This window comes from Garra rufa, chromosome 18 (genome assembly GCF_049309525.1).
Source record: "Garra rufa chromosome 18, GarRuf1.0, whole genome shotgun sequence".
NCBI classification, from domain to species: domain Eukaryota; kingdom Metazoa; phylum Chordata; class Actinopteri; order Cypriniformes; family Cyprinidae; genus Garra; species Garra rufa.
In genome coordinates, this window is record NC_133378.1 from 1,660,664 (window position 1) to 1,672,993 (window position 12,330).

Genomic DNA, 12,330 nt, shown 5'->3' on the forward strand with positions numbered 1-12,330 from the left:
ATTTTCTATGAAATACACTGACCTACACTTTATTGGCTGAATAATATTTATCTTTTGAATGTTGAGCGTTATTAACTGTTGAATAAATGCTGACGCGGGACAAAATGCCCGATTTCCAACACGTTGAACTGAGCAATGCCACTGTACCATTTTAATAGACTACTTCTAAACGCATATAGCTCAGTAATGTCAGCTTTATGTATTTTCTGAGAGGGGGTGGGATTTTTGTTGGGAAAGTCGGCGGAGAGACGCACACTTCGATTAGAAACACATGCAGCATCTTAATTGTTAAGAAAATGGTATTCCTAATAAATGTCTCAAATATTTTGATTATGTCCAATGCTTCTCTTTTTGGAATTATTAGACACATTTCACTTGTCTTTTCAAACGCCTAGGTCTGTTTAATTTCCTTAATTATAAAATTTCTAGCACTATTTTTAAACGTTTATTCAAACAATAATATATAAATTATCTCATGTATATGCTTGTTTAAAACCAGGGGTTAAAAACGAATTCCAAGTTAAAACCTGTATTTTTTCTTTACATTTCCAGAGAGCGAAACAAACAAAATAAAACATTACTTAATAAATTCAAGGCACTATAATTTTCATATTGATGTCAGGTTTGCTGGTTGACGATGAGCCAGAGTGAATAACCGAAGAATCAGAAGTAAATCCGCAATATGTATTTATTAAACAGACAGCGAATCCAGACAGAAAACGCCAGCAAAATAACTTTAAGACGACACAAAGACACAAAAGGGCAAACGACTTATAAAGGGTAACTAATGATTAAACACAGATGATGGGGATAACGATGAAACAAGGACAGAACCAAATGAGCACAAACTGACGGGGGGAGACAGAGGGAGAAACCAACTGAACAGATACAGACACAAGGATACATGTAACAATTGATTTGATACAACTATTATAGCTATACAAATATAAAATAATAACATTTTGTCATATTCCTGATTCCTGAATTTATATATGAAAACTTCGTTTTGAAGTGCATTCGTTATGTTTGTATAAGAAAATTCGGTAACCTAGCCTATTAAGTTGTTTTAATATTATTGATAATTTTAGGAGAAGTTAAAAGTTAACAAAAAAGGAATTAGCTTGTAGTCTATATATATTTAAGGCTATAGGCTAATCTTTTTCTTAACTTTTATTACACTGTAGATCGAAATAAAATAATTCTTGATCAAATTTAACATTGGAGAATCACTGACATAATTTAGAGTACTTCGAAAACGAAACTATATAAATTTGTATAAAGGAAAGACAAAATAAATCACAACACGAACATGTATTTTTCTTGTAATCAAGAACATTTCTTTTGACAAAATTACCTAATTAATGCCGAATGATGTTTGACAGTGAACGCATCTCCACCGCATATAATCGCTGGTGTCACTCGCAAATATTAAACATGCGGATCGGGTACAATATTTACTTTTTTTTTTTTTTTTTTTTGCGGTCCGAGTTGCGGGCGGGTTAGTTGAAAACGTTGGTCGGGTTCGGGTTGTTTATACATTGACCCGCGCATCACTGGTGATTGTGTTGCCTTAAAATGTAATTTTACTCAACTCAAATATCCATGTTTTCACGTAGTACAACTTAACATTTCATGTTGACTAAACTTAACATTTTAAGGCAACATGAACACTTACTTTTTAAGTTGAAACAACTTTGTTACACAGTTTTGCCATCTCTACAAGTGCAGTGAATCTGAATTGCTTACAGTGTGCATTTTAAAATACAATATGTGCCAATCATCTTTTAGTAATGCAAAATAAGTTCTGACCATGGGCTGAATGAGCAGTGACAGATCGGTGTAATGATCACCCCAAGTGTGCCAGGGGGCCATACCCGTTGTGGGGCTCTGCTGTGCTGAAACGGTCTCATATGCATCAGTCTGAGCCGCATTAAAGAGATGTTCTGCACAGGGCTTCCAGTTGACCTGAACATCAAGTCTCTGTGCTCACACAACAGATTTTGTGAGTAAGCTGATATAAGTCAGTCATCGAGATTTGTTGCACCCTCTGTGACTTTGGTGAAAAAATCACTGACACTGTGTGCTGAACAGAGCAGGACCCTTACAGCATTTAAAACATCGTCAAGGAATTAAGATACAACTTATACAAAATGAAATTTGTTTAAAAAAGAGATTTTCCACGAACAAAAACGTAGAAAATTTTGTCTGACCCTCTCTATTTCTCCCGATGTATTGCCTTCCAATTTATACCACGTCCTTTATTATGAAATTTACAAATTACACAAACTTCTTTCATAATTAACAGAATAAACTTCTGCGCTCTCCTGCTTCTCCGCTTCTCTGCTCTCCTCCGCTGGCCTCTCTGTTGGCCTCCCTGTGTTGTCTTTGGTTGATATAAACCAGCATTTAATTTTGACAAAAATAATATCCTAAGCTTAAATCCTAAAAAATGACCTGTGTGCACATGTTGGAATGTTTAACCTGGTGCTGTAAATTGACCTGCAGAAAATGACACAACTGACACAATAGTCGTAGGTTCAGTGTCATAGAGAAACATTGCAAGATCTGAACACTGATTCCAAATATCCTGAGTGGATAGGCAGTGGAATTTAGAATTAATTTGATCATTCTACGTTCATTTTCTGGTTGTCATACTCTCATTAAGTTACAATTTCCATTTGCTCAAGCAGAACGCTAGTGTCATCTTGTGCTTCAGTGAGGTATCTCTGGCTAAACTCTGCATTCCAGTGGGACGATTATGGATTATGGAGCAAATATGTTATTTCTAATAATTGTATTACTGCTCTGCTCTGCTCACTGCTCTAGTTAATCATTGCTGGAAGTTGCATCAATAAGAGTAAGAGAGAAAACCAGTTTAATGCAGAGGGTCTTTGATAAACAAAAAAACGAGGAAGCCCAGCGCTGTAAGGTGAGGACTGTTTCTAGATCACCATCATCCTCTTTACATCTCTCTTGTGTTCTTTGTGATCTTAAACTGAGAATGACACCCTGTCAGGATGAAGCCATTCAAGAAATAGTTGCAATACTTTGTCTTCCAGCATGGTGCTTTGCATAAAAAATATGAAAAGAAAGAAAGTATTGTATGTTGAGAGAGAGTTTAGGTGTGTGTGTGTGTGTGTGTGTGTGTGTGTGTGTGTGTGTGTGTGTGTGTGTGTGCGTGTGTGTGTGCGTGCGTGTGCGTGTGCGTGTGCGTGTCTGTGTGTGTGTGTGTGTGTGTGTGTGTGTGTGTGTGTGTGCGTGCGTGCGTGCGTGCGTGCGTGTGCGTGTGTGTGTGTACCTGGTATTCATCACGTTATGGGGACCAAATGTCCCCACAAGGATAGGAATACCAGTAGATTTTGACCTTGTGGGGACATTTCTCAGGTCCCCATGAGGAAACAGGCTTATAAATCATGCACAAAGAGTTTTTGAGGAAGTAAAAGTGTGCACAATCTCCTGTGAGGGCTAGGTTTAGGTGTAGGGTAGGTGTAGGGCGATAGAAAGTACGGTTTGTACAGTATGAAAACCATTACGCCTATGGAATGTCCCCATAAAACATGGTTTCCCAACATCTACCTAAATAGCTATTAATAGACACAAAATTAAGAGTTCATCAAAGGCAAAAGTCGTCGTTTGTTAATAGTTGGTCCCCAAACTAAAGTGTGAGTGTGAAATGTTGTAGTTTGGATTGTTAGACTGTACATGTGCCAACTAATAAACTGATAGCCTGGGTTTTGGTGTAATGTGGATGTTACTGTAGTGTGTTCTGTATGATTTGGATTATGTTTGAAAGGATGTGATATCTGGAGTTTCTGCACACTACCACTATAGTACTCCATAGATTTATTGATTTATTTTATTTTATTATTAATAAATAATAATAATCCAAACTGGTTTATTGTGACATACAAAGCACATCTGCATTTCATGTCATTCACTATGCTTTTTATTCTTTTTATTGGAGAAAGGGATGACTTTGGCATCATTTTTAAATTGATGTAAATTAGGTTTTCTTGCGTACACACACGTCTTAAGGACGTGCTTCCAGATTTATCCAGTTCAAGAATACTGATTGATAACACACTCATCTTGAATTTAGAAAGATCCCAAAATATCTTTTGCCTACTGTTTTGGCTGCAGCATATATACGTAACACACAATACAGACAGACAGCTAGAGCACTAGAAGAGCCCAGGATCTCCTCAGTCCATTCTTCTGACGATCGGCTGAATAACCAACCGTGGTGTCGCCTGTCTTACAGGATCAGCCCCGCAGTACATGGGCCAGGAGGAGTTCTACGGAGAGCAGTATGGACACGCTCAGAGCTCCAGCGAGCCTGTTAGCCAGCAGTATTACTCAGATGGTAACCAAGCTCTCATCCAGAGATTTTACATTCGTTCATTTATTTCACATCACATTCCTGTTTCTACTTTCGTTCATCTCAAAATCTTCAAGTCATGTCTTTGTCTATTTTTTCATTAAAATATTACTAAAATAGACCTGAGAACAACCTGCAAATATTTTTTTTTTTTTGGGTGTGCTGAAATTTCAGATTTGGCTTTCCTTCCACATTGTGTTGTTGCTGGACTAAAGGTTTGGTAATTTAAGGCCTGAGTTTGTGTATGTCAGTTCAAAGTAGGATGCACACATCCAAAGACCACTTCAACAGCTGCTCGATCAAGAGAAAGCTTAGTTGAAATGCAAAAAGACTGGCATACATTAAACAAAATGAATCGCAAGCCAAATATCAACACAATGAACGAACACACCTGACAAGGTCAATCGACAAATGTGTTTGTTGTTTAATTTACATAATGTTTAAATTACAAGATGGTCTTTTTGCATTTCAGCCGAGTTTGTTTATGTGCAAACGGTTGTGTGGATGTCTGTGAGCTGCAAGACCAGTTTGTTCTGCTTTATTCCCCCCTGTGGACTATTATGTTTTTGTTCAGCAGGTCACGGAGAGTATTCCTATCAGCAGTCTTCCTATGGGGAACAGAGTTTTGAGAGATCCTTTGACGAGTCGTCACAACACTATTACGAAGGCGGTAAGTTCCAACTCATTTGTTCAGGACTAAACTGAAAAAAGGTTTTATTAAAATATAGGGTTCCTCACACAGGCATAACTACAGGCATTTTTAGAGGTGTATACAAAATATATATATATATATAAAAAAAAAACGCTGTGTTAAACACAATTCTAGCTTTGTTGTTGTGGTGTAAATAAACAAGGCAGATCTTGGTCTTGCATGCATTTCATTTGCAAAGAAGAGGAGTTGCGTAGCGATGGACCACATCTGCTTCTACTCTCTTTGACTTAGTTTCCAGCACTTTAAGAGCATCTCTGTCCTGCTTGGATTGTGTAATGTTCACTGGCTGAGAAGGATGTATGTCTACAGGTGCTTCTCAATAAATTAGAATGTCGTGGAAAAGTTCATTTAATCCAGTAATTCAACTCAAATGGTGAAACTTGTGTATTAAATAAATTCAGTGCACAGACTGAAGTAGTTTAAGTCTTTGGTTCTTTTAACTGTGATGATTTGGCTCACATTTAACAAAAACCCATCTCAACAAATTAGAATACTTCATAAGACCAATAAAAAACATTTTTAGTGAATTGTTGGCCTTCTGGAAAGTATGTTCAATAACTGTATATGTACTCAATTCTTGGTAGGGGCTCCTTTCGCTTTAATGACTACCTCAATTTAGCATGGCATGGAGGTCATCAGTCTGTGGTCTGCTGAGGTGGTATGGAAGTGTCATGACTCTGGGCTGCGGGTTCTCCCTCCTCCTCCGGAGGTCGCTGTTTCCCTTCCTCCCACACTTCACTCCCTTGATTGTACACACCTGTCTTGGATCATGACACTCGTTAAACCCACAGCTGTTCACAATTACCACGGACTATATAGTTTCCCATCTCGCACCACTCGTCCTGGTTGCATTGCTTTCTGTACCCTGTCTCTATGTTCCTGATGTCTGCACTCTAGCTCATGTTTTCGGTTCCGTTTGTTTTGCTTTTTAAGTCGTGTTGTGCCATGTTGGCCTTTTGTTCGTGTTTTGTTTAATTAATAAATATCTTTACCTGCATTTGGACCCTGACCTCATCTCTCACCGTGACAGAATGCAACCAGCCAGAATGGGTCCAGCGGGGAGATTACTGAACATTCGCCAGGGAGATCGGAGTGTAGAGGATTACGCCAGGTACTTCATTGACGTGGCGAGGCAGTCGACCACCGAGGGGACCTGCCTCTTGTTTGTTTTTTTGGGGGGGGGTCTAGCTGAGCCCTTCAAGTCCATAGTATCATACTGGCTTCCCGAGGAGTCACTGGAGCAGTATGTAAATCGGGTTCTGTACTTGAAGGGCTCGGCCTTCAGGGTGGAGTTGGCTGCGGAACCCGCTCACGTTCCTCTGGCGGCGGTGACCGCTCACGATGTTCCTGATGCGGCGGCGACCGCTCACAATGTTCTCGACGCGGCGGCGACCCCTCACTCACGATGTTCTTGATGTTCACGATGTTCTTGATGTTCGCTCACGATGTTCCTGATGCGGCGGCGACCCCTCACTCAAGATGTTCTTGATGTTCACGATGTTCTTGATGTTTGCTCACGATGTTCCTGATGCGGCGGCGACCCCTCACTCACGATGTTCTTGATGTTCACGATGTTCTTGATGTTTGCTCACGATGTTCTTGACGCGGCGCCGACCGCTCACGATGTTCTCGATGCGGCGGCGACCGCTCACGATGTTCTCGACGTCGTGGCGACCTCTCATGATGTTCCTGATACGGCGATGACCGCTCACGATGTTCTCGACGTCGTGGCGACCTCTCACGATGTTCCTGATGCGGCGGCGACCGCTCACGATGTTCTCGACGCGGCGGCGACCTCTCACGATGTTCTTGATGTTCACGATGTTCTTGATGTTTGCTCACTATGTTCTCGACGCAGCGGCGACCGCTCACGATGTTCTTGATGTTCACGATGTTCTTGATGTTTGCTCACGATGTTCTTGACGCGGCGGCGACCTCTCACGATGTTCCTGATACGGCGATGACCTCTCACGATGTTCCTGATAGGGCGATGACCTCTCACGATGTTCCTGATACGGCGATGACCTCTCACGATGTTCCTGATACGGCGATGACCTCTCACGATGTTCCTGATACGGCGATGACCTCTCACGATGTTCCTGATGCGGCGGCGACCGCTCACGATGTTCTCGACGCGGCGGCGACCTCTCACGATGTTCTTGATGTTCACGATGTTCTTGATGTTTGCTCACTATGTTCTCGACGCGGCGGCGACCGCTCACGATGTTCTTGATGTTCACGATGTTCTTGATGTTTGCTCACGATGTTCTTGACGCGGCGGCGACCTCTCACGATGTTCCTGATACGGCGATGACCTCTCACGATGTTCCTGATGCGGCGGCGACCGCTCACGATGTTCTTGATGTTCACGATGTTCTTGATGTTTGCTCACTATGTTCTCGACGCGGCGGCGACCGCTCACGATGTTCTTGATGTTCACGATGTTCTTGATGTTTGCTCACGATGTTCTTGACGCGGCGGCGACCGCTCACGATGTTCTCGATGCGGCGGCGACCTCTCACGATGTTCCTGATACGGCGATGACCTCTCACGATGTTCCTGATGCGGCGGCGACCGTTCACGATGTTTTCGACGCGGCAGCGACCGCTCACTATGTTCTCGACGCGGCGGCGACCGCTCACGATGTTCTTGATGTTCACGATGTTCTTGATGTTTGCTCACGATGTTCTTGACGCGGCGGCGACCGCTCACGATGTTCTCGATGCGGCGGCGACCTCTCACGATGTTCCTGATACGGCGATGACCTCTCACGATGTTCCTGATGCGGCGGCGACCGTTCACGATGTTTTCGACGCGGCAGCGACCGCTCACTATGTTCTCGACGCGGCGGCGACCGCTCACGATGTTCTCGACGTGGCGGCGACCTCTCACGATGTTCCTGATACGGCGATGACCTCTCACGATGTTCCTGATGCGGCGGCGACCGTTCACGATGTTTTCGACGCGGCAGCGACCGCTCACTATGTTCTCGACGCGGCGGCGACCGCTCACGATGTTCTTGATGTTCACGATGTTCTTGATGTTTGCTCACGATGTTCTTGACGCGGCGGCGACCGCTCACGATGTTCTCGATGCGGCGGCGACCTCTCACGATGTTCCTGATACGGCGATGACCTCTCACGATGTTCCTGATGTGGCGGCGACCGTTCACAATGTTTTCGACGCGGCAGCGACCGCTCACTATGTTCTCGACGCGGCGGCGACCGCTCACGATGTTCTCGACGTGGCGGCGACCTCTCACGATGTTCCTGATACGGCGATGACCTCTCACGATGTTCCTGATGCGGCGGCGACCGTTCACGATGTTTTCGACGCGGCAGCGACCGCTCACTATGTTCTCGACGCGGCGGCGACCGCTCACGATGTTCTTGATGTTCACGATGTTCTTGATGTTTGCTCACGATGTTCTTGACGCGGCGGCGACCGCTCACGATGTTCTCGATGCGGCGGCGACCTCTCACGATGTTCCTGATACGGCGATGACCTCTCACGATGTTCCTGATGTGGCGGCGACCGTTCACAATGTTTTCGACGCGGCAGCGACCGCTCACTATGTTCTCGACGCGGCGGCGACCGCTCACGATGTTCTCGACGTGGCGGCGACCTCTCACGATGTTCCTGATACGGCGATGACCTCTCACGATGTTCCTGATGCGGCGGCGACCGTTCACGATGTTTTCGACGCGGCAGCGACCGCTCACTATGTTCTCGACGCGGCGGCGACCGCTCACGATGTTCTTGATGTTCACGATGTTCTTGATGTTTGCTCACGATGTTCTTGACGCGGCGCCGACCGCTCACGATGTTCTCAACGCGGCGGCGACCGTTCACGATGTTCTCGACAGCTCACGATGTTCTCGATGCGGCGGTGACCGCTCACAATGTTCCAGATGCGGCGGTGTCCGCTCACTCTGTGAATTCACATTCTTGAATCAATTTTGCTTGACAAGCCTCTCAAGGCTGCGGTGAGCCTAATCACCAGGGTTCGAAATTAACACCCGCCAACCCGCCAAATGCGGGTTAAAAATCATTTTGGCGGGTATTGACGAAAACTTACCAGCCAGTTTGGCCGGTGATGCTTGAGCCAATCATGCAAATCATGTCAGAGACGCTCTGGGTCGTTTGTCCCCTGGACAAACCATTATTGTTCAGTGCGAGTGCCGCATGCTGTAATATGAGCAGTCATTATTCCGTCGTCTCCCGGGTGCTGATAGCGCTCGTGTGCAGGTGATACCTGAACTGCACACATTGCTATCTGGATTTAAACTAAACTCATTTAAGCTTTGCCAGTTTCAACATTTAAGAGCCATAAGACGCAAACCTGCGCGCGCAGTGAGAAGTGAGAAGATCTGTGTGTGCGCTCATCTGAAGCGCGCAAACCCGCGCCTCAGAACACGCGCAAATATTACTCCCGCAGAAATGTTGTTTCGTCCTGCTCCCGCCCGCGATATTTATGTTTTGCCCCACTCCCGCCCGCAAAAACCTGCTTAAAAGTAACCTATATCCCCGCGGGAAAACAGGTCTCTACTTCATCTCTTGGCTGCATGAAACAAACCCTCGATCGCGCTAATGTAAAGGTACGATCAGAGTAATTGTACTAACGAACTCGCGCGTAATGTATGACACTCTTGTATATCGGAGTCTAGGCACGCATACTGTAAGTCCGCTATTGATTCACAAACTATTCATGCTTTCGGGGCTCTGATCCATAGTAGCCTACTTTTGCGTGAAATTTCAAAGTATTTTCGTAGTTGTCAAAATGATTGTCCTGTGAGTGTTTTATAATGAATGCTTAAATGCTTAAAAAATACTCTGAAGTTGTAAAGAATCTCTGAATTAAAGAATTCAGGAGATTTAAATCTGTATATATGTTAAAAAGTTAGAACTGACCAGAGGGTTTTCTTTTAAATTCAAAAGTATAGTTTTAATTTAAAGTTTGTTTGTTTGAGGTTTTTTATAACATGCATTAGAAGAATAAAAAGGCAAAACAAATAATTGAATAATTGACCCGAGAAGGAGGTGGGCCCCGGCATAGTTTCTGTACCTAAAAACTAATGTTAGACCTACTTAAAAAAAACCCCGAAAAATCAGTTTATTTTATTGCATCTTTACTCTATTGTATTTATTTGTTCTGTTGCTTCTAGTTAGATAGATTATTCATATTTCTTTACTTTTAATTTTTTTAAACCGTTGCACCCCTAATTTTCACCACGTAAAAATTTGTCTAATGGAAATTCTGATTGGCTGGTAACTTCAGAAAGTTACCAGCCACTTTGGCTGGTGATCAAAAAAGTTAATTTCGAACCCTGCTAATCACCACAATAAAAAGAACCAAAGACTTAAACTACTCCAGTCTGTGTGCATTGAATTTAATACACGAGTTTCACAATTTGAGTTGAATTACTGAAATAAATGAACTTTTCCACAGCATTCTAATTTATTGAGATGCACCTGTACAACATGGTGATAACATAGAGAACCACTTTCAACATGACTCTGCCAGGATGCTCTTGTTGATGTTGGATTCCATTTTGTGGAGAACTGATATGCGTTGTTCACCACATGTCAGGATCGTGGACTTTGTTTTTCGTGTTTTCCTTGTTTGGTCCTGTTTTGTCCCCGTAGTCCTTCCTGTGTTTCCATATATGGTCTGTTTCCTGTTCTTGTTAAGTTAATTTGATTATTCCCTGCTCCTGTGTTAAATTCATTATGGTGATTACCCTGTTTGTAAGCCCTGTGTTTGCCTGTGTCGAGCGGCGGCTGTTGAACATCATCCTTGTGTGTGCTTCTACCTGTTCTCCAGATGTAGATTCCTGTGGCTGATTTATTATTTATTTATTCCAATTTGGGATTTGCCAGTAGTTTAGAGCGAGCATTTGAAGTTATTGGGCCCTATTTTAATGATCTAAGCACATGGTCTTACGTGCACGCCGCAGGTCTGAATCCACTTTTATTAGTTTAAGGATGGAAAAAAATAGTCAGTGCGTCCAGCGCATGGTCTAAAAGGGTTGTCCCTATTTTCTTAATGAGTCATGGGTGTGTTTTGGGCGCAACGTGCATTAAATAAATCAGAGTCTCATCTCTCATTCCCTGTAAGATCCAGTTGCCCTCGCACTGTTGCCTCAAAATAGCAACGCACCAATGAACACCTAATTTTCAGACCAGCACACCCATGGGCGCAAATGCATTTACTATGCATAAAATGATAACTGCATTGGCCGTTAGCAAAAATCAGTTGCGTTGCGCCTGGCACCGGATTGCACCAGGTGTATGATAGTTGCCCTTGATCTTTGTGATATCATCTTTGTGATATATTTTTGTTGGTGCTAACATAGCACATAGGAGATTTAAAGGCGTCTGGAATTTATCCTTTGGTTGTGTCCCTAAAGTCTCTTTTCCCCTGTTTTGTTCTCTCAAATGGCGGTGTTTGAGTTTCTGAATTACATCACACAATAATAGTGTGTAATTTGTAACACCACTGATAAAACACAGCTCAATCATTCACCAATTTTACTGCCACCAAACTTTACTGTGGGAACCAGGCTCTTTTCATTGTACTCCACCCCTAGAAATTCTGTAACGTTTTGGATGCTGTTAAATCCTAAATGATTGACCTGTTCTCATGACCAGAGTTTGGATTCCTTGAAGTCTATATTTTGGGCCTTGGAAAAGGCAAACTGAATCTTACTGTGTGGCATAAAATAGTCATCTTTTCTATCTCTGAGACAATTGCTTAATATTCCTCCTGCCATTTTTCTAACCAAAAAAAGACCTAACTATTTAAGGGACCTTTTTCCAAGTCCATTGTTCTTTTAATTACTTTGTTACATTTGCTATATTTTCATATTTAAAACAACATTTTTTTCTTCCACTGTTTGTGTACTTATTTTAGCAATACTACAGTTTATTACTTTGATAAGAAAATCTTGTTTTCCTGAATAATTCTGACAATCGATGAAGCAGACAATCAGAATAAACCAGACCTGCACACAGATGTTAGAAATGAGTTTATGGACAGGTTTGGAGTGTGGATATGCAGGTGAGTGAATATCAAAGTGAAACTGAGTAAGTGATGGTAAATGAGACTGAGGTGGGCAGATCACACACATCTAAATGTAGACAGGTGAGTATCCAGGTGAGTAGCAGGTGATGGATGACAGGGTTGAGGTGAGTATCACAGCTAACATTGTGTATCTACTTTGGAGGTCAGATAATGAGT

General features: G+C 42.9%; 1 protein-coding gene across 2 annotated transcripts in view; it reads left to right on the top strand.

Annotated features, from left to right (window-relative positions):
* The window catches only part of LOC141290973 (calcium-responsive transactivator-like), a 43,136-nt gene that overhangs the window by 16,514 nt on the left and 14,292 nt on the right, over window positions 1-12,330 (top strand). For both annotated transcript variants that reach the window (XM_073823121.1, XM_073823122.1), the window contains 2 exons: window positions 4,262-4,363; window positions 4,956-5,048. In XM_073823121.1, coding sequence (XP_073679222.1) covers window positions 4,262-4,363; window positions 4,956-5,048 — 195 coding nt within the window. The remainder of the gene's footprint in view (window positions 1-4,261; window positions 4,364-4,955; window positions 5,049-12,330) is intronic.